The following is a 22,726-nucleotide window of genomic DNA, read 5'->3' as shown; positions in this document are numbered from 1 at the left end:
TCTAAACGCTACGTGTATTAACCGCTATTCTAAGCTCGTTACGCTTAAGATAAGTATTTTTTTTTTTCAAAAATATTAGTTGAGCAATCGAGTTTTTAGATTAACATTTTTATTTCATTTGTTCGTATTTATAAATATTTTAAACTCTTAAAATAGTAATTAATTATTGCTTTACAATAACAGTAGATATTCTAAGTTTAGATAAAAATGGTTATAACATGATTAGTTTTTGCTTTTTATTAACAGTAGATGTTTTAAGTTTTGATAAAGATAAATAAACTTAAAAAACTTCAAAACAAATAATTCTCTTAATATATAGGGAATTAATTTTTGTATTCAAATGTTAATTAGTTCCTCAAACATTATATTTTCAAAATATTTGTGAACAAATGATAACATTTATTGTAAATCAAAACGTTATATGCAAACGTCATTTGAACAGTAGATTTCAACCAATTACAAGTTACAAACTAGTGGAGCTTTATCTTTTGAAGCATGATATAAAAAAGCGTTTAGCCATTCTGCAACAATAACATTATTGTCACCTTTAAATTTCCATTGTCTGTTGTTCTGTAAAACAATAATTATACAGTTATTATCAGGGTCAAGAGATATTGGGCAGCCGTTTAAATCAACGCTACCCTTAATTGCTCCTCCTTTTTTTTTGAAGTATTGAAGATAACCATTTTCTTTCAACTCAAAATATCTCTGATCCCATTTTGCAGTTCGCTTCTTACCTCCACTAAGCTTTTCTAAAAAACCAGACATCTCTTTTAATTGTTCAATTTTTTCAGAGTTTTGTTGCAAGCTTTGTGGTTTTATTGTGACGTCAAGAATGTTAGATTTTGTTTCATTTTGAAGTAGTGCATTTTTAAGCTCTGAAATCACACATTGAGTATTTTTATTCTCATCAGCATTTTTGGATTGCCCTCTGATTGGCTCAATATTTTTAACTGGTGCAATGTTTTCTATGAATTTATCTGGGGTGTTTGAAAGATTCAAAGCATGACTTTTAAAAGGTTCAATTTTTGTATGAACACAAGTTTCTGAGTTTTCATTATTTTGATTTTTGGTGTAAGAGGTTTTATTCGCCTTATTTGAGTCAGATATTTTTGTTGATATAGACGAACAATCTTTACTGTGCTTTCTTTCAGCAATCTCAACAGCTGTTTGTAAATGTTTAACAAAACCTCCTATTTCACTTAACCAAGCCTCAATATGTAATGATGACTGTTCTCCAAACTTTTTTTTTAATAAAGCACACATCTCTTCTATTTTTTGACACATGAGTTGAACCTTTAAAAATTTTTTTGAATAAGTTTCATAAAATTCGTTAATATTCTTGTATATTTTTTCTCCAAGATCTGCCTCTATACCTTTTTGTTTTTCTTTAAAAAATAATAGTTCTTTTTGCATGATTTGAAACTCTACAAGCAAATTTTTTAACGAGAAATCTATTGGATTTGTTAAAGGCTGCATATCTTTATAACAACAGATGGCTTCTTTGTCAACCTCCCATAGTTCTTCAACGATAAAATCTATTAATGTATGTTTTTTATCATAACTTTTAATATCTACGAGTTTAATAAGAACAGATAATTTAAACCCATAGGCGGCTCCTCGAGGTGTACCACCGTTCATGTAATTCCCAAGTACTAAAATATATTCAAGCAACCGTGTAAAATTGTTATTTTCCAGCAGACATAAGCACGCATTCCTAAGATGTTTTAGAAGCATTTTGATATTTTTTATTTCATCCGGTAAATCATGCATTGTCAATAATAGATTCAATTGTATTGCTAGATTTGGAATATTGCACAGCTTTATCATAAACTTATCAATGTCTGTTAACTTTTTGCTATCACCCTGATAATTTTTATACATTTCAATTTCATCCGCAGTTGGATAAAATTTTTTTAATGCAACTATTTCTTCATTCGTTAACCCTTCACTTGTATTAAACATCATTAGTTTTTTTTCGATATTTGTTTCGTTAATCTTAAAACCGCTTAAAAATATGCCTAAATTTTGAGCTTTTCGCTGGTCAAGCAAAGTCGTGTTTTGACTATTTTTGCAATCTAGCTCAGACACTTTTTTCTGCTCTTTTTTGGCGATCTCTTGACCAACGTGATGAAACAAGTTTTCCAATTTCTTTACATTTAACAAATGTGTTTTGTCTTGAGAATTTAACCAGAAAGATTTCAAAACTTCTGCATCATTTGTTTTAGTCCAAAATAGTGGTTTCATTTTACATGTTGGAACCACAGTAGGTTTCGCAGGTAATTTTGAGGACAAACCACTCAATAAAGGTGGAGTTGGGATAGAAAATTCTGGAGCAGTTGGAATGTTTAAAATTGGAGCATTCGACACGCTCATCATTTGAATAGGAGGTATGTTTGAAAGCAGACCTGTTTGTAAATTCAAAGATTGATCTACTGCCTTGTTAAAATTCAAATTGGAGGTAGAGCATGGTGAATCGATTTCTATCTTTTTAATGTTTTCTTTGTTGTCATAGTTATTAACTATTATTTTTTCATCAAAAAAACTTTTCTGTTTAATTTTTTCTCTTAGAAATGATACTGTTTTTTGAATCTTTTTTAACTGTTCCCACGCTTCATACGGTGCCTCGATTGAATGGAGAATGCTTTCAAATTGTTTTAGCTGAGCTTTTATTGATTTAAATGCGTTAGAAAAGATTTGTCTTTGATCATGTACATAAGAAAAACTTTCATTTTTATGCAACGAAGACGTTTTTATTGCATTTTCAATAGCTTCAACCCAATTGTCACGGTCATTAGAATTGCTGTTTTTAGAAGGTATTATGCGAAATGAGTATTCTTTATCATTTAATAGCAAAGTGAATTCACCATCATTGTTTTTTAAAACAGCATCACCTAACTTTAAAGGAATAATACTTAAAGCAGAGCTCTCGTTTTCTTGATCACCTACCTTAAAATACATAACTTCACCAGGTAAAATTTTTACAAACCGTTTGGTCCATGTCGTAAATGGTGCTTTGCGAGCTCTTTTTTCGAGAAGACCTTCTAAAATTATTTTTTCACGCTTCGCAACAAGACTGTTTAAACGAGGAGGTTCTTGTTGATCTTGGTTCAGAATAAACAAGAGCAGACGAGATATTCGGCTCTTCTCTTCTAATGATCCGGGTTCAATATCTATATATGCACCATTTTCAAAATGAATTACAATCCGCGTTAAATTATCTACAGTGTCGATATATTCTATTGAATCAAACTGATAACTTTTTTGCTTAATTCCACGTTTAATCAAACATAAAACATTTTCTTGAAAATCAAGTTGTAAAATGCATTTGGTACATTTATTGTTACTTTGATATTTATAAATCCCAAAATTATATACTTCATTAGACTTGAGCTGAAAACTTGTGTTATTCACAGCTATTCCCATTTCCTGGGCTTTACTTAAGGCTTCTTCTAATGGCAAACCTAAAAGTACATAATACGTTCGCAAAGCTTTCAAATATATGTATATGTATATGTATATGTATATATATATACATATATATATATATATATATATATATATATATATATATATATATATATATATATATATATATATATATATATATATATATATATATATATATATATATATATATATATATATATATATATATATATATATATATATATATAAACAACTTTAAAATGTATTCTACACAATAGAGTGCTCAATGTTCTTAAAAGAACAGAGCAATTATATATTAGTAGAAAATCACTTAACAAAATTTTTTTTCATTTTACACTGTTTCATCCACAAAGATTCATCAGAAATTTCTGATGAATCTTTGTTGATGAAACACAGTGTAAAATGAAAAAAATTTTGTTAAGTGATTTTCTACTAATATATATATATATATATATATATATATATATATATATATATATATATATATATATATATATATATATATATATATATATATATATATAATATAGGGTTAAAAAATATAATAGAAAAACTTTAAAAACATATTCTTCAAGAAATACATTTTCATAAGTTAAAAAATAATTTTATTAGAAAAAAAATAAAAAAAACAATAAATCAAATTTATTTTATTTTTTTCTATTTATTATTCAATGAAATATATATATATATATATATATATATATATATATATATATATATATATATATATATATATATATATATATATATATATATATATATAAAATACTTAGCAGTGTGCAAAAAACAAAATGTTTTTACTTTGTTAAAAAAAAAAAAAATACCCGGTTTTAATTTTTGCTGATTTTAATTTTTTGATTTTAATTTGTGATGAAAGTTTTGCTGATTTTAATTTGTGCTGGTATTAATTTTTTTTCCGCTTTTGTTTACAGTAGAATCAATTTAATTCTCGTTTTAATCAATTTAAACCTCGTTTTAAATAGATTTTGCAGACCCATTTTCTCACTTGCAAGCAACTTTTAAAATTAATCCATCAAACTTTTTTACATATTTCAAATAGCTTAGCGAAAATTATGTCTTTAAAATGGCATCAAAAAAACAGTACGAAGAAAATATTTTTAAACAGAAAATATAAAATTGTAATAGAATGGAACAAAAGAAAAACAAATGAAATGGTTTCAAAGTATTTTAATTCTCCAATATTTATGTAGAAAAAGAATATTGACAAAAATTTTCCCAAAAAGAATAAATATGCTAATCCATATGCTGATCCAATTATCTCCACAGGGAGCAGTTGTTTAAAAAGTGATATTATTATAAAGCAAGTTTGAAAATATCTTATGTAGAATTTTTTTTTTTTTTTATAGCTATTTTTGTGCTCTCAGAAGTCTCTTACGGTCTTATCATAGAGCACCGGGAGAGCATTTAACTGGAAGTCCACGCCTCCTCCCGTACCAATGTCGCTTGTTGGGGCGGAGCGGGCGTCGAACTTCTGACTTCTGGATTCTGAGCAGGAACTCTATCCACTTTTACAAAAGCACAAATTTTTAAAGTGTAAAAATATAAAAAAAGCACTCAAAACACCATATATTAATTAGTATACTCAAAATATGTGTTAATAAGTATTGTCAAAAATGAGATAAAACAAGCATGATCTAGTTCTAAACTCTGGTATGGAGCAATCTCTGTTAACTTTAGATTCAAGCCAACTGGCAATAATTGAGTAACAAAAGCAAACATTCTCAACAACCAAGTTCAACCAACAATGAAGAAACAAAACAATTTTATTCAAATGTTTCAAAAAAACCATTGAATAAGTAACTCACTTTTGCATTCAAAACTGCCTTTCCAAAACAACTTTTTTTAATTTCAGCTTTTTAACAATACTACCCTTTTTAAAGTTTAAAGGTGTAAATTCTCAGGTTGCTCCTCGCGCTGTTTCCTTAAAGGATTGTATGGCAATAGACTTCTTCTCACATAAGTGACGAAGCGTGAGTTTCTCTTGCAGCTCATTATGTATGTCGAAAGAAAACTACTAGTCGTTATTCATAATCCAAGGTTTACAAATGACAATATGTTAAAAAGTAGATGGAGGTTATAATCTAACTCAACAGCATCATCTTCAACAATTGTTTTGTTCCCATGGATGTTATACATGGGATTAAATAAATTGAACCACTCAATATTTTTCTATGTGTTGTAACTACCGCACGCGAAAACTACCTAAGTTATTTTAGAAAGGCAGCTCCACCAATCGCCCTTCTTGACATGCACTTCTTGAGTTAATTTCTTTGCTGTTATATGTGCAAAAAATCACACTTTGAGCTTGTGTATTATTGCCGTGAATGCCCAAATACTTCGGGCATCACCACAAATTTCTAAGTCTCAATTTCGTAAGATGTTGCATTTGCATGTTGAAAGATGTTTCGAAAGATGTTGCATTTGTATGTTGCATTATAAGTTTGTATTTAGCAATTTTTTTTAACATGCATTGATTAATGTGTCCATCCAATTTTTCGGACGTAGATATAAAAGATAAAAATAACGACATCACTTGATAAAACCTTTTTTCAGCAACTCTCGTCCATTATATAACAACTACTGACACTAGATTTGGGAATACCTAAACTTTTTGTAAATCATAGATAGGGTTTCAACATCCCTGTTATGAACTTTTCGTACATAACGTTTAATTAAAAAAGTTATTCTCAAACAACTAAAAGCGATTGATGAAAACAAGTCAATGAATTATCATAAAACTAGTACTTGTATATTTAAAGACACACATTGATGCTAACTCCACTAATTTCGATTTTATTTGTCAGATATTAAAATATCTTTTAATAATATCTAATAAAATTTTTAGAATCTTGGCTCACAGCAAATGTTACACCTTAATTCATAAGAAAATCAAATATTTTCATGGCTTTGCGAAGATAATTTACAAAGTTTTGCTTATTAAACTATTGAAAATATAAAGTATAGTAGGTGCTATGACAGAGGGAAAAAAAACGTTCAAATATTTGCATGTGACTGTAGTAGTTTCTGTGCTCACCGATTCAATTTTGAAAGACCACAGTGAAAACTTAAAACTATCCCATTTGGTTATAATAACTAAACTGGGGAGATATGTCGAGAACGCAAAAAAGCTATACTTTAGTAATCAAAAAGTGAAATCCTTGAAAACTGACCATGATACTAAGATAATTAATACTATTAAGGAGATTACTAGTTTTAATAAACAAATTAAGGAGATTGCTAGTTTTAATAAACAAATTTACACTCTTAGAGGTATTACTTGAAAGCGCTATACTTTACACCCTTAAAGGTACCATACTTTATTTCAGATATGATGCAGAAGTGTCTTTATTTTAAGTGGAAAGGCAAAAATTATTGACAGAAATAACTTTGATAGTAGCCAACAGTTTTGAGATCAAATGCGTGAAATAGGGTTGACTTTGAAAAATAGGGCTTACTAGAAAAAACTACAGCAACAAAAAAAGTATTTATTGATAGGAAAGCTGAAATTTAGATCTGAATATTTTGACCTTTGTTTCTAAGTTGATTGTTTCTTTTTATGGCTGGATAATATAAAGCATAAAGTTTAGTTTCAGAAGTTATATGTATAATGGTTAATGATTTTTGATTATTTATTATTTTTTCACTTAGCCATCTATGTAATGCAATTTCAAATTCGATGAATTTAAAATTGCGGGGGTGTAGTGTCGCAATTTAAAACTTAATCCAAGTATTAAATGTCTCTACTGGATTTTTTGTGTGTTTAGGAATGTCGATTTATTTTAAATAATATTGGTATTGTCCTAATTTTATCTTATTTATTTTAAAATGATATTATTTTTGTAAAACTTATAAAATCTCCTAAATTTTTATTCATTTTTTTAAGTTTTCCGTTAACATCTCTTTAAAAATCTTGTAAAATCTCTTAAATTCTCAGACTAAAGACTAAATTAAAAACTTAAAAAAAGATAACATTTTTCAGACAAAAAAGTGTGGCAACACTGACCTAAAAATAAAATTTTTTTCCTGTTCCAAAAATTCAAATAAAAAAAAATTAGGTTGGTCATTGACTCTAAGAATCCTAAAGTCCACAAAAAGAACCAACGTAATATTTGGGAAAAGACGTCACGAAAAGAAGACACAAAAGACAACCAAATATTTGGGAAAAGAAGAGAATTTTCAAATATTTGTAAACAGCTAATTTTTAATAGTGAAATCTATAAAATAAGCTAAAAATAAATAGTCAATCTTTTTTATTATAAACTCTGTTTTGATGAATCGACATACAAACTGTGTTTGAGCAGATGAGCTGTTAATAAACGTTTTAATTTTTCATTGTCCTAAAAATGTTTTATGTTTCTTTACCTTAATTGTTACACAGTCGTCATAATTGCAAATTAACAAACAGTAGTATATTGGAATATTTTGCCGTGTATTTTACTTATGAGAAATAAAGCTAATGATATGAGATTTTTGACTGAATTAAATAAAATTATATACTATTTTTTTCAAGGCAGACCTCCATTTTTTTCAAGGCAGACATCCAAATTAGATTTTAATTTTTCGAGCAAGACCTCCACTCTTTCTAAGTCAGACATCCAACCTCAATTCCGCTTCCATATTACTTTTTGCGCTAATTTTACGTCACACTTCAGTACATTATACATTATGCATCAAACTTCAGTGAAAAAAAAAGCTGACGAATGTATTAACTCATTGTGCCCATCTAGTTTTAAAGAAAGACCTGTCGTTACAGTCGTTCTACTAATGTTAATGCGTTTTCAGAGTTTCATGTGGTTATACTACAGATGAAAAACTATTAATTTCTAATCCAGTTTAAAATAGAGCATTAAAAACATAAGGGAGACCGGGGCAAGATGAAGAATGTCTTAAACTTTTAGTTTTTCTCTAGGTGGCAGCATTAATCAGACTCTCCTATCGGCTGTTCGTTAAAAAATAGTATGGAGTTGCTGATTTCGCCATTTTTTTATTAGTTGAGAAGCTTTGATTGTTTACCGCTGCCAAGTTATAACTTTTATGCGTGTGTGAATAAGCTCTGCTACAGAAATAGGTAAGCTATTTCGTTTCTATTTAACATTTATAAGTAACTTAGTTTAAGTACTACCTATTAACAAAAAAAAAAAGTCAATCGCTTTCCTTTATGGCAAGGAAAACGAATATTTTTAAACAGAAGTCTTGCCCAGTGTTTCGGAATTTATTAAACTAACCATGATTACGATCCAGAAGCTGTTGCATTGGTTTAATTAAGTATTACTTATCTATTATATCGCAATTTAAGAAGGAGAGAAACTACCGCGAAAAAGACTCGATTGCAACCAATTAAAGATAATTACGAAAATTTTATGTATGAGCTGTTTGAGTGCTGCAAATGCGTTTAACGTACGTGAAGCTACACTTTGTCGCCGCTTGAAAAAAAATATGAAAATGTGTGGATAAATTTTGAACAGATTTTAAGAAAAATATAAATTTGAACCCAGTAGTTAATTGACCTAACCTCTTAGTTAAAATCCTGTTATTAAATCTGTATTCAAATATGTAAAGTGTGAGTTCTGAAATATTTTTTCACTAGAATGCTTATTTTTATTACAAGAGATGCCGGTTCATGGAGGAAGATTTAGGGAAGTCTTTAATGCTGCTCAGCAAGAAGATTTAAAATCCTACATAACAGCAAAGGATAAAATGTTTTTTGGATTAACAAAGAAACAGTGTAGAAGACTAATTTTTGAATTTGTTCAGGTATATAGTATTTCGCATCCGTTCAACAAGGATAAAAAGATAGCAGAAGAAAATTGGCTAGCTAATTTTACAAATACGCATAAATTTCTTGTACGCAAACCAGAAGCAACATCGATTGCCAGAGCAATGGGTTTCCATAAACCAAGTGTAGACAAGTTTTTCAAAATATTAAGGGAGCAACGGGAAAAATATAAATTTCTTGCTTCTTCGATGCAAACATTTTCTAATTTTTGCCGGAAAACGAATGTTTCCTGAACTTGTAGAAAGAGTCCCACCAGGAACTGTTGGCCACTGTAGTGATAACGGTTGGAGCAATGAGAGAACCTCTCTATATTTTTTATAGCACTTTTATCTACACGCGAAACCAAGCCAAGAATCTTCTGCTCTATTAGTTATCACAAAACTCACATAACTTTGGAGGCTATATTATATTGCAGAGAGAAAAAAAATACCATGGTTGGGTTGCCACCCCACAAATCACATCGTCTCAAGCCCCTTGATGTGTCATTTTTTGACCCATTAAAGACCTACTATAGCCAAGCATGTGACAACTTTATGATCACTTACCCAGTACAACCTATCACAGACAAAATTGGTGATCTTTTGAGCACCACTCACTTTAAAGCAGCTTCAATTGGAAATGCCGTTAATGGGTTTAAAGAATGGGATCGAGCCTTATAATCCGCTTGTTTAGGTAAACATGACTTTGCTGCAACAAAAACTACTGACACTGATGTTGTTGGCAATCAAAATGAGAACAATAATGCTTATCCTTAGACCCAAGTAGTAGAAAACCGTCATATAAACTATCGAGAAGAACTTATAACAAATGCTAATTCAGATGCATCAAAGAAGTTGGTGAGTGTTTTTGGTTTCAACCATTGCCTAAAGCAAAAGAACATGAGAAAAACGAAAAAGCTAAAAAATGAGCTTAAACATTCTCACAATGACACCCTTTAAAGAACTGTTAAAACGAAGAAAAAAGTAGAAACAAGAACAAGAAAGTTTCAAAAAACAGAAAAAGGAAGCTCGCGAAGCTAAAAAGGGCGTAAAATAAACTCATGCTAAATTCCTGTAAGGCTAAGTCTATAAAATCCACAAACATTCTAGTTGCATTCAGGCCCGGTTTTAAGCGTAGGCGACGTCGGCGACAGCCGACGGCGGCACTTTTCTAGAGCGGCATTTTCTTAATTTATTTTGTGTTTTCCCAAAAAAAAAAAAAATTTTTAATTTTTTTTTTGTAACAAGAAATTATTTTTTTTTTTTTTTAAATTTCCAAGTTCTTCTACGTACTCACTCCATTTTTATAATTTAAAGTTATGGATTTTGTAGATTATAACATTTCCTATTTGTCCATAAATTTTTTGCTTAGGCGGCGTTGTATTTTACGGGAACTTTAATACATACTAATTTTTTCAAATAAATAATAGTAATAAAAGCGTTTGTTTGTATACATGTTTTATATTTGGGATTTGGCGAAGAAGAAACAGTAAAAAAAAGTTTCTTTTTTCTTTTTCAGGGATGGATGTTAGCAAACCGCCAAATATACAAACAAACGAATTCTATTGGTTCATAAAATACGCTGACTAAGCAAATTAAAGTTCCAGAATATTCCTAAGAAACTTTCTTAAAAATTTTATTGAAGTTATCTTTGAGATATCTATTGTAAATTGTTATAAAAGTGTATTATTAAACGAACTTTAACTTTGAAAAAAAAAAAAAAATTATTATACCCTTTTATAAATTGAATAATATTTGTCAAACAATAATTTTTATAAGTAAGTAGTTAAAGTTTGTTTTTTCGTTTTCTTTTTCATGTATTTGAATAAACTTATTATTATTATTATTATTATTAAATATAAAAATTTAGGTATATGTATCAATGCTATATTTTTTTTAAGTTTAAATTCTTTAAACGATACAATATAATGGACCGTGGTAAGAGACAGCGCTTGTCTGAGTCACAATACAAGAAAATTAGGCTTCAACGTGAAGCAAATTCTGCCAAACAGAAGAATGCTTTGTTGCACTTTTTGAGCAGGTCATCAAGCGAAAAAGCACTGGCACCTATCGTAGCTTCAACTTCAAACCAAAATGAAGTTGAAATTGAAATCGAAAGCGGTGGAGAAATAGAATATGCGGATAGTGTTAGTGTTAATGAATATAGAAATTCTGGAAATGATATAACTGCTAAAGAACCAGAAAATGTTGATGAAGTGGAATTTATCTCCAATTTAAGTGAAGTTGTTGTACAGAACGTCGATGATATAGGACAAAATGAAAAAAATGAAGATCAAAGTGGTGAAGACCCCAAAACCAATAAAGATTTGCCTCTTAATTTTAATGATCCGGCAAAATGGCCTATAATAGATGGTAAATTTAAAGCATTGCTGATGGAGTATGGTCCAATTCAAAAATTGCCGTCTTTATTTCCCGAAGATGAACAGGGTAGAAAATTTTCAAGCTTTCATTTTTATCGCCGAATGTCTAATGGCGATAAAATTAAACGCACTTGGTTGGTGTACTCCATTACGAAAGACACTGTATTTTGCTTTTGCTGTAAGATATTTAGTCCGAATAAATTCTCCCTGTCATCGCATGACGGCTGCCGAGATTGGAAAAATATTTCTGTTATTATTAAACGACATGAAACATCAAGTGGCCACACTACTGCATATCTAAATTGGAGAGATCTGGAGGTGAGACTTAAATCAGGGGCTACGATTGATCACATTAATCAGAAAATAATTCAATCTGAAACTCAACATTGGCGACAAGTTCTTGAAAGAATAATAACGTTAATTAGAACTCTTGCTGGACAAAATCTAGCATTAAGAGGAACATGTGAAAAGCTTTTCGAACCGAATAACGGAAATTTTCTTAAATTTATTGAATTCTTAGGAAATTATGATTCTATTATGAGTAAACATATTCAACGAATAACAACAAGTGAAATTCACACCACCTATCTCGGAAAAACTATTCAAAATGAAATCGTTGAATTGCTTGCTAATAAAATCAAAAATCACATCTTAGCAAAACTAGAGCGAGCAAAGTACTACTCACTTATTTTAGACTGTACCCCCGATATAAGCCACATGGAGCAGATGACAGTTGTTTTTAGGTTTGTCAGTGCAACTGAATCATCTTCGGAAAAACCAGCTGAAGTCGTAGTTTCTGAACACTTCGTAACTTTTCTTGAATTACAAGACACAACGGGAGCAAATATGACAAAAGTTGTTATCGATAAGTTGCAGGAATTAGGCGTAAATCTTGATGACATGAGGGGACAAGGGTACGATAATGGAGCCAACATGCGCGGAAAATATAATGGTGTGCAAGCCAGAATTCGTCAACTAAATCCTCGAGCTTTTTTCGTGCCTTGTAGTGCCCACTCGCTCAACTTGGTATTGAACGATGCAGCTAATTGTTGTATGGAGGCTGTCGCATTCTTTGATTTAATTCAAGGCATTTATAACTTTTTCTCAGCATCAACTCACCGTTGGAGTATATTATTAAACCACCTAAGCGATCTGACAATAAAACCGTTAAGTGCCACTCGTTGGGAAAGCAGGGTCAATGCCGTACGGGCACTTCGATTTCAGATTAGTGGAGTTTACGACGAACTAATTGAAATCGCAGAAGACAATACATTAACTACTGCACCACAAGTCAAGAGTCGCCCAGAGGCTAAGGGAATAGCCAGAAATATTTCAAATTTCAAATTTGTTTGCTCCTTGGTATTGTGGTATGACATTTTATTCCAAATTAATATTGTCAGCAAAATGCTCCAATCACAGGCTTTAGACTTGTCACTTGTTCTAGAGCATTTAAACGCTACCAAATCTTTCCTATGCGATTATCGCTGTGATGAAGCATTTGCCGCAATGGTTGAAAATGCAAAAAAATTGGCAGTTGAACTAGAAATTTTTGAAGGATTTGATGTGGATGATCCCGTACGCGTACGCAGAAAGAGTAGACAATTCCTATACGAAGGTCGTGATGAACCGATAGTATCACTAGAACAAAACTTCAGAGTATCTTTTTTCAATCGAATATTGGACATCGCAATTCAAGCAATAAATGAAAGATTTACGCAATTATCGGAATATAACGAGTTATTTGGGTTTCTTTACAATATCGGCAGCAAACACTTTACGGATGATGAGTTATTGAAACACTGTAAGGACTTGCAGTTAGCGCTTATGTCTGATGGCCAATCTGATATCAACGGGGTCGAACTTTGGTATGAAATTAAAGCTATTGGGAGACGACTTGATACTTCCAATAGCGATCCAAAAAGTGTATTAAAAAGTATTTACACATCTAATGTTGTCGAAGTATTCCCAAACCTTTCGATAGCTCTTCGCATACTACTAACGTTACCAGTCACAGTTGCTAGTGCTGAAAGAAGCTTTTCAAAGCTGAAAATAATAAAATCCTATTTCAGATCACAAATGTGTCAAGATCGTTTAGTTGGTCTAGCTACGATTTCCATCGAGAAAGAAATTGCTGATCATTTGGACATAGAAGATTTGGTTAAAGATTTCGCAGAATTAAAAGCTAGGAAAATTCACTTTTAATTACGATTTGTTTTTTATTTTTTCATGAATGGAATTTGTTTTGTTTTCTATTTTTGTATAAATTCAGTTTTTTTATTTACTTTGTTTTTGTGTAATTTTTCGTAATAAAATAAAAATATATTAAAGTTTGATTTTCAGTGTTTTTCTATTTTCCTTCAAATTGGAAATTATTGCATTTTTAATTTTTGCGGCGGCAAATTTGCATCTCGCCTACACATAGAAAACTGTTAGAACCGGGCCTGGTTGCATTAACAAAAAAGGATGATGTTAGAAGATATCCTGCATGTGAAGAAGAATATTGTGACCCTCCAACCGAAGAATGGATTCAGTGCTGCAAATGTTAACAGTGGTGGCATAAGGAATGTTTCAACTATGAAAGCTGTATTTTTATTTGTGATTATTGTTAGCGGTACAACTAAACACTTCAACATTACTTTACATTGCATTACGCTTAGATTGATAGTTTATCAGATGTAAAAACACAGTTATCATTTGTTAAACAATGTAAAATATTCCAAAGTTAAATACATATTTAACTATCTTCTGTGTTGTCATCTTGCTCCATGGTCAAAGTCATCTTTCCCCAGTACTAGGGCAAGATGGCAGTTTGTTGAGGTTGTGAAAAAATAAGAAAAATATTTTTTTTATTTGAATAATTAATGTTAATATATTTAATACCACAAAGAAATACTCTAACATGTTTATGTAAAATTAATTTTACCCTTGAAAATAAATTAATAAGCAACAAAAATTGTTGACATTGTCCGGTCTCCGTTTTTTATTTTTTGATATAATCAATTAATCATAAAATGCAAAAACTTTTTTTTATTTTTTGTTATTTACCCAAGAAGACCTAACGGTCTTATCACAGTGGAAGTGCATTTAACAAGGAAGTTTACGCCTCCTTCCTTGCCGTGACGCGGAAATAGTTGAGAGTTCATTTCGAACCTGGATCTCGACTTGTTGAATGCGCAAATATATATATATATATATATATATATATATATATATATATATATATATATATATATATATATATATATATATATATATATATATATATATTATTCATTCATTTTTATTTAACTTGTTAAGAGACAAATTTAAAGCTCCAGCTGGTTACATTACATAGAATTTATTTTATCAAGTTTATAAAAAAAATCAATAGTTAAGCAGAAATTCAGTTATTAAGCATTAAAGCAGAAATTTAAGTTCGGCAGTTATTCTGTAAAATGTATGAATATTTTACGTTAACCTTACACATTTTTCATGCTCATATCACAACATTATGGGCTACCGAATCTTGTAACTCCCATTATCTTTGTCTATTGATCGTTTGCTTGCAGAAGACTTTACTTTGTAACAATTTATAACCTTTTTTGGTTATAAATTACTACAAACGGTGGTAGATTAGTGTATTTTTTATGAGTATGCACCAGTGAAAAGATTTTCGCTGTAAGAAGTCTGCCAATGGAAGATAATAATTACTGAGAAAAAAATATTTGTTCAAAACCCATTTCAAAACTCTTTTTTTGAAAATATTATGCAAAGTATTACTTTATTATCTACAAAAATATCAGAGTTTCAACTTTCTGAAGAAAGCATGTTACTGATGCTATAGCGAATTATACAACTGAAATATTGAAAAAATGATTTCGCTGTCAACCTTGTGGTCAAAAAAATGGTTATTAATGACCATGCTCTTAATAATGAATACCTGAAAATATTATTTAGAGTTGGGCATATTTAATTTAATTTAAAAACTTTATTTTTTGTTGATGGTTACAATAGTTTTAACAAAAATAAACTAATTAAAATCAACACATTTAACAATTATAGACAATACACACTCACATGAAAATCGTTAAAAATAACATTAAAAATATTCAAAATCAAATTCAAATTACAACCGTTTCATTACAGAAAAATGAGTAAATATTGTATTATAATGTCAGGATAAATAAAAATAGTAATTAAAAACGACAGATTTTACAATAACAATTTTTTGCATACCAATTTTTAATATGTTTTTTGAACACCTCAGAACTTTTAGAGGACATGGTCTTGTTATCTAGAGTGTTCCATAACGAGATGGCTCTAAATATAGTACAACATGTATCCTTATATTTGGAGCCATTTGAAGGTAGAATCATTTTTTTGCTACAACGAAGTTTAAAAGGAAAGTTTTTTGCATTGAATAAATCCTTCATAAATTGTGGATTTAGACAATTAATTGATTTAAAAACTTCTATCATAAGAAAGCGCAAATTTCTTAAGTGGATCCTCGGACTATTATCAAAACTTAACAATTCATCAAGAGATAAGTCAAACTTTTTATGGACAATACAAAGAGCTTTTTTATGAATTTTATTTGGTTCGGATATTCGACTTTCGTTTTTTTTACATAAAATTACTTTTTATAATGTTGAATTTGGATACCATTATAGCACATGGTTTGAAAATTTTGAAGCACAATAATATTTCAAATCAATTTAGAAAAATAATTTTAAAATGACTTTCCAAGAATTTAAAAGCAATGCTCCTGTTTGGGAGTATTTCTTAAAGTGCAAATAAAACTGCTCAATGCAAAACCTGTAATGTCATTGTAACAATTAAAAGAGGCTGCACAAGTGTTATGCGAAAGCATCTAAAGATAAAGCATAAAATATAATTACCATTATTACATCCTACAAAAAAAGTTCAAAGTTCATCCCAAAAAGATATCAGAAATTTTGTACAAGCAAAAGATACTATTGCCAATATACTAACAGATCTCATTGCAATTGATGGACTTTCATTTAACACTGTTGCTAAAAGAAAGAGGTTGCGAGAGTTTGCTTTAGCTAAAGGACACAAAATACCTTCTTGTTTATATTCCATTAAAAATACATTTTACTAGATCATGCTAAAGACATTAAGGCTCAATTAACAGCTGAATTAAAAACATAAAAGTTAGCAATTTCAGATTTAGTTTAACTGTTGATAAATTTACATCAATTAAAACGCATCGTTATATGAAAATTAATGTGCACACAAATGGAAGTCTTTATAATCTTGGGCATGCACGTATTGTTGGGAGTATGTCATCTGAAAAAGCTGTTGAGATAGTAAGTGAAAAGTTGAGTGAATTCAAACTGGAATTTAATAATGATATTGTTAGTACAACTACAAATGGTGCATAAGTTATGGTTAAATTTAGCCGTTTAATCAATCCACTACATCATATTTGCTATGCCCATGCAATCTATTTAGCAGTAGGGGATGTACTTTATGTAAAACCAACTAAAGTTTTAGACCAAAACGATAATTTTGGAACTAATACAGTGACAGTGAGGATGATGGTGAAGCTCTTAATCAAGGTGAAGAGCTGGGCTACATTGTATTTGAAAATAGTTGTTATAAAAGATTATTTTTCAATTTTAAAAAAAGTTCACACAATAGTAATAATTGTTTAAAAAATTGCCTGTTAAAAATGATGATGTGTTGCAGAAACATGTAAAATCAGAGTTTGGACATGAGCTTAAACTTATTTTAGGCTGCAAGACACGTTGAAACTCGTTGATATGGTTGAACGCTTTGTCAAGTTAAGCAAATGTATTAAAATGGCACTTTAATTAAATAAATTAATCTATTTAATTAAAGTGTAGTCTCCAATAACAATATCAGATTCAGAGCAGCTAATTCTTAAAGATTTAGTTAAGGCTTTAAAGCCTATGAAATTAGGAGCCGAAGCACTTTGCCGTCGAGACTCAAATTTGCTTACAGCAGAAAAAGTTTTTTGTTTTGTTTTAAGTCAGCTACAATCATATTAAAAAACTTTAAAAACAGGAGTTTTAAGGATAAGAAACCTTTGATAACCTTTTGACCTCATGGAATATTTAATCTGGTACTTTAGATGCTTTTGGAGCCAAAAAATTAGCAATTATGTTGTTAGCTAAAAAGCTTTTGCTAAGGCTTCAACTTTAAGCAATCAAAGAAGATTGTAAAGAAAATACTAACAATGATTTTGAAATCAAAGTAGAAGAAAATTTTGATATGAAAATACAGCTAAAAAATCTATACAAAGTGCTTAGCTAAAACAAAAATTCAATAATAAAGATCTCAGTATAAAATCTCTCTATAAAGAATTTTCTGTCTTTGAGTCAACAAAAAAACGTACTTTTAATTTGGAGATTTTATTTCAGTGTTTAAGAACTATCCAACCAACATCTGTCGAGAGTGAACAAGCTTTTAGTGCATGCGGATGATTTGTAACCAAACTTAGGAGTAGCTTAAATGATAATACTATTGATACCTTAAGCTTTTTAAAAAGTTACCACAAAAATAATAAACGTGAGGAAAATTAAAACTAAAATAAGTTGGTTTATATGAAATGCTACAAAGAACTTATTTCACAAAGTTAACTGTGGTTATATATATATATTTTAAATATAAAAATTTCTTGTGTAAAATAGTTTTTTTTATTTGTTTTTAAGTTAAAATTGGATCCAGATTTGAATCCGGGTCCAAATCTTAAAAATCTGGGTAGGATCCGGATCCGGATCCTAATTATTTTGCCAGATTCGTTATGCCCTTCAAATGATAGAAGAAAAAATGTTGAATGTACTCAGCGATATGATAATTGAAAAAAATAGCAATTGGGTGATTCTGGTACAAACTTTACGTGGCACAAACTTGACGTGTCAGATTTCGCATCATAGAATTGAGTTCGCAGCGAAAATTTAAATTTCAACGTGAATTGAAAGTGACATTAGTGGAAATCAAAACTAAGATATTAAGACAATTTAATAAAGACGTCAACACAAAAAAATCACCAATTACTTCAAAGGCAGATTATTTTCATTATAAGAGAGGCTCTAGGAGTCTCTACAATGAAACGTAATAACAAAACAAAAAAAAAGAGATAAATGTTATAGAAATATCAACGAACATATCACAAATGGTCGCCAGATAGTCAGGTCGGATAAAACAAGTTTCAACCTTTTTTGAAGAAAAACGCAAAAACGCGTCAGACAAGTAAAAAAGCCATAATAAAAATGCTTCAAAAAGTTTTAACACCTTCATTGCAGCTAATAACAAATTTCTTCATGAAAGAAACTCGTAAAGGATCATTTAACGCATATTCTTATAACAAGTGGATGGTGGTTTTGCTTCACCAGTGGGTTACATCTGGGAATCGTATAGAGAATTTGTTGTGTATTATTTGCTGGGATTACTTTGTTTAATTTTAATTTAAACATCGTACTTTTTTTTAAACAAATTATTTATTTTATGTTTTATACATTATTCATCTGAACTCTTATTTGAACTAAAAAAAATGACAGTTCAAATTGATAATCGATGGGATTTATCCAGTTATCACCACATTGCTAAAAAAAAATTTACACTATTTTTATTTTATTTATAATATGTTATTTATTAAAATAAGTAATGAGACGGATCCAGAGACAGGTTTTAAATCACAAAGTAAATCAAGGGTAGAAAATCAAAAATACATAGAACTTTTTTTTAAGGATCTATATTATAGACCTTTCGTAATTACAACTTTTTGTTCTCAATTGCATCTTTCAATTTCTTAATTACAACTTTCATGTTCTCAATTACATCTATCGCTACCTAATAACAACTTTCGCGTTTTGAATTGCACCTTTAAAAGGTATCGTACTATTAAACCATTTTATTAAATATGAGTAAAACATTAATATTGCAAGCGCAAGCTTTCAAATATTTGGCGTAAAAAAAAATAAATCCGTTTAATTTCAGTAAGTCATGAAACCATGTATATTTTTAATTTAAATACTCAGTATAACTTTTTTCGAAAATTTGAAAACATATCGATAAAAAAGATAAATAAATATACAATATAATTCTTTTTTTCTAAAGTTTGAACTGTTTTAATTTAGTGTTTTTTAAAAATTAGACAAAAGCAAATAACACAACGCGTACTTTAAATATATTAGTAAATTTATAAATAAAAAGCCAAGACTTTTTTGATTAAAGGCTTATCAACTTAACATTAATAAGAATAATATCAAATTAACGTTGTGACATAATTAACATTAATAAGAATAATATCAAATTAAAATTGTGACATAATTAACATTAATGAGAATAATATCAAATTAACATTGTGACATAATTAACATTAATAAGAATAATATCAAATTAACGTTGTGACATAATTAACATTAATAAGAATAATATCAAATTAACATTGTGACATAATTAACATTAATAAGAATAATATCAAATTAACATTGTGACATAATTAACATTAATAAGAATAATATCAAATTAACATTGTGACATAATTAACATTAATAAGAATAATATCAAATTAACATTGTGACATAATTAACATTAATAAGAATAATATCAACTTAACGTTGTGACATAATTAACATTAATAAGAATAATATCAACTTAACGTTGTGACATAATTAACATTAATAAGAATAATATCAAACTAACGTTGTGACATAATTAACATTAATAAGAATAATATCAAATTAACGTTGTGACATAATTAACATTAATAAGAATAATATCAAATTAACATTGTGACATAATTAACATTAATAAGAATAATATCAAATTAACATTGTGACATAATTAACATTAATAAGAATAATATCAAATTAACATTGTGACATAATTAACATTAATAAGAATAATATCAAATTAACGTTGTGACATAATTAACATTAATAAGAATAATATCAAATTAACATTGTGACATAATTAAAATAAATTGATCTCATTGAACAACCTTATCCAGACACCACAGCTGCTTTTTTTTTTTGATGTTTATTTTCTTGGCATCGCGAAAGAGCATTTAACAAGGAAGTTCACTCTGCCTTTATTACCGAAATCAAATATATGACCAGAGTAGATATTGGATCTCAAGATTTTGAAGCAAACATTCTAACCATTGCGCTACAGCTGCTTGCAAACTTATTTTCGTCAAAAAAAAATTTCATTTCATTTAACAATATTTTAGTGTCAAGGCCGTGTAAAGTGACCGTCATTTTTTTAAAATATATTAAAATATCATTTTAAAACATTTTAAAATATCATTAACAACCAACTGTATAATTTAACCATTGCCTACTAATGTAAGGTATTTACAAACATACCGTTTTTTTCTACTTTTCAGATGCACTGAGTATTAGATCCGCCTGGTGGAGTAAGCGCTTATTGCCTTTTGATATTTTTTCCACACCAGCATTTTTATCGCTTTTTATTTAGTCTTTTTTAGATTTATTTAGATAGCTATATAATGTTAGTTTAAATATTATGTATCTAATAAAGATACATAAATAAGCTTAAATTATAAATACAATTATTTTTATTATTTTAATAATAATTATTTATTTATGTGTATAATTTACTTTGTATTTAATAATTTTAAATAAATGTGTTGTGTATTTAATAATTTACTGTATTTAATAAAGCTTTCAATCTAAAATTTTTTGTAGCCTATAAATTTTTCAGGATTTTAAAACAAAGTGGTGTTGTTGTTTTTTTCCAGTTTAAATAATCGTAGGTAGTTAAAGAAGAGATAAAGAATTAAACTCGCACTTAATAGTTTGAATTGGATGAAAGTTTTATCCAATTCAAACTATTAAGTGCAAGTTTAATCTTTCATCTCTTCTTTAACGTGTAAACGTGTAAAGTTTTATGATAAAACTTTACACGTTGTGTTAATAAATTTTATTGTATAATGGTTATTACCTTCTTTTACCAAGTTCATTATTTCAATTCGTTTTTCGTCATCAGGTTTTAAAAAATCCCTGAAATTGGATGCATTTGAAGGTTCTATCGGTTCATGAAGAAAAAATGATGACTTCATTTTGATAAAACTCCTTTTTTTCAGATATACTACAACCTTGTTTTGAAGACTCTTAGATTAGAAAACTTTAAGGAAGTTAATGAATTAAAACCACATTTATTTGCAATTAATTATTTCTTTAAAACGCAAAACAGTAAATTTACTAAAAACTAAATTCTAAACGTAAGCGTATCAAAACTTCACATCGAATGACAAAATTAAAGAACAAAAATATAATAACAGAAAAAGTTTGCTCGTAAATTTAATTGTTTCTCAAGTAACGCTTAGCAGTTTATAGAATGAAATGCAATCAAGCGCATTACAGAGCCTTTAAAGAACAAAGGACATTTTTTCTTTAAATTATAACTTCATGGTAATCTTTATTATTAAGAATTTCAATAACTTTAAGTATAGCTTTTGTGTTCAATGCGTTTATTTATAGCTTGCTATATTTTCCCAGATCATGAACATGCCTTAGAATAGTGATGGATTAAATCTAAACAAAGAGATTTAATATAGCTAGAGAGAGAACGAAGTAAAAATACATGATTTTTCAAGGAACAGTCTAAGTAGTAACATAGTTTTCAATAAAAATACCGAGTAATTAACACAATTTAAAGTTAACCAATCACATTTTTTAAAAAAACTATCCACTTTAAAAAAAAACTATCCAACGGTATTGTTTCAAAACGTCATTAGCAATCAAAGTATTGCAATTAAAAGAAAAATTAGTAAACAATGTTTAAGAGATTTAGAGTTAGCTCAAGGGTGGACGCAGATTTTTAGTTTACTGAGTCGAAAAAAATGCGCCATACACCATGTTTTATGTAACGTAAATACACCTGCTGAGCAAATTAGGGAGGAGGAGTAGGTTAAAGTAATGACTTACTTTTAGTTGCAATGAAAACCCATATTTTAGTTTTATTTGTCTTAATGCGAACACTATTCAAAAAACTTTCCATCAGTTAATTTTCCATCAGTTTGTTTTTAACATTTTTTACTAATACGATCCTTTAATGGATCGTATTAGTAAAAAATAGGAAACAAATAAGAACATGACTTTACTAATTTGTGCCTGTTTTTAGTA

The 22,726-nt window shown here is 28.9% G+C and overlaps 1 protein-coding gene across 1 annotated transcript; it reads right to left on the bottom strand.

Annotated features, from left to right (window-relative positions):
* Nucleotides 1-92: 92 nt before the first annotated feature.
* Nucleotides 93-21,978, bottom strand: LOC100201946 (formin-J). Its single transcript, XM_065788231.1, has 2 exons — nt 21,543-21,978; nt 93-3,464 (listed from the first exon to the last, which is right to left on the bottom strand). Exons 1-2 carry the CDS (start codon nt 21,658-21,660, stop codon nt 457-459), a joined length of 3,126 nt encoding a protein of 1,041 aa, XP_065644303.1. The 5' UTR covers nt 21,661-21,978; the 3' UTR covers nt 93-456.
* Between the last annotated feature and the right edge of the window lie 748 nt (nt 21,979-22,726).

Source organism: Hydra vulgaris, chromosome 01, assembly GCF_038396675.1.
Source record: "Hydra vulgaris chromosome 01, alternate assembly HydraT2T_AEP".
NCBI lineage: Eukaryota > Metazoa > Cnidaria > Hydrozoa > Anthoathecata > Hydridae > Hydra > Hydra vulgaris.
Note: the sequence above shows the minus strand (reverse complement) of the source record. Positions and strands in the feature narration are given on the sequence as shown.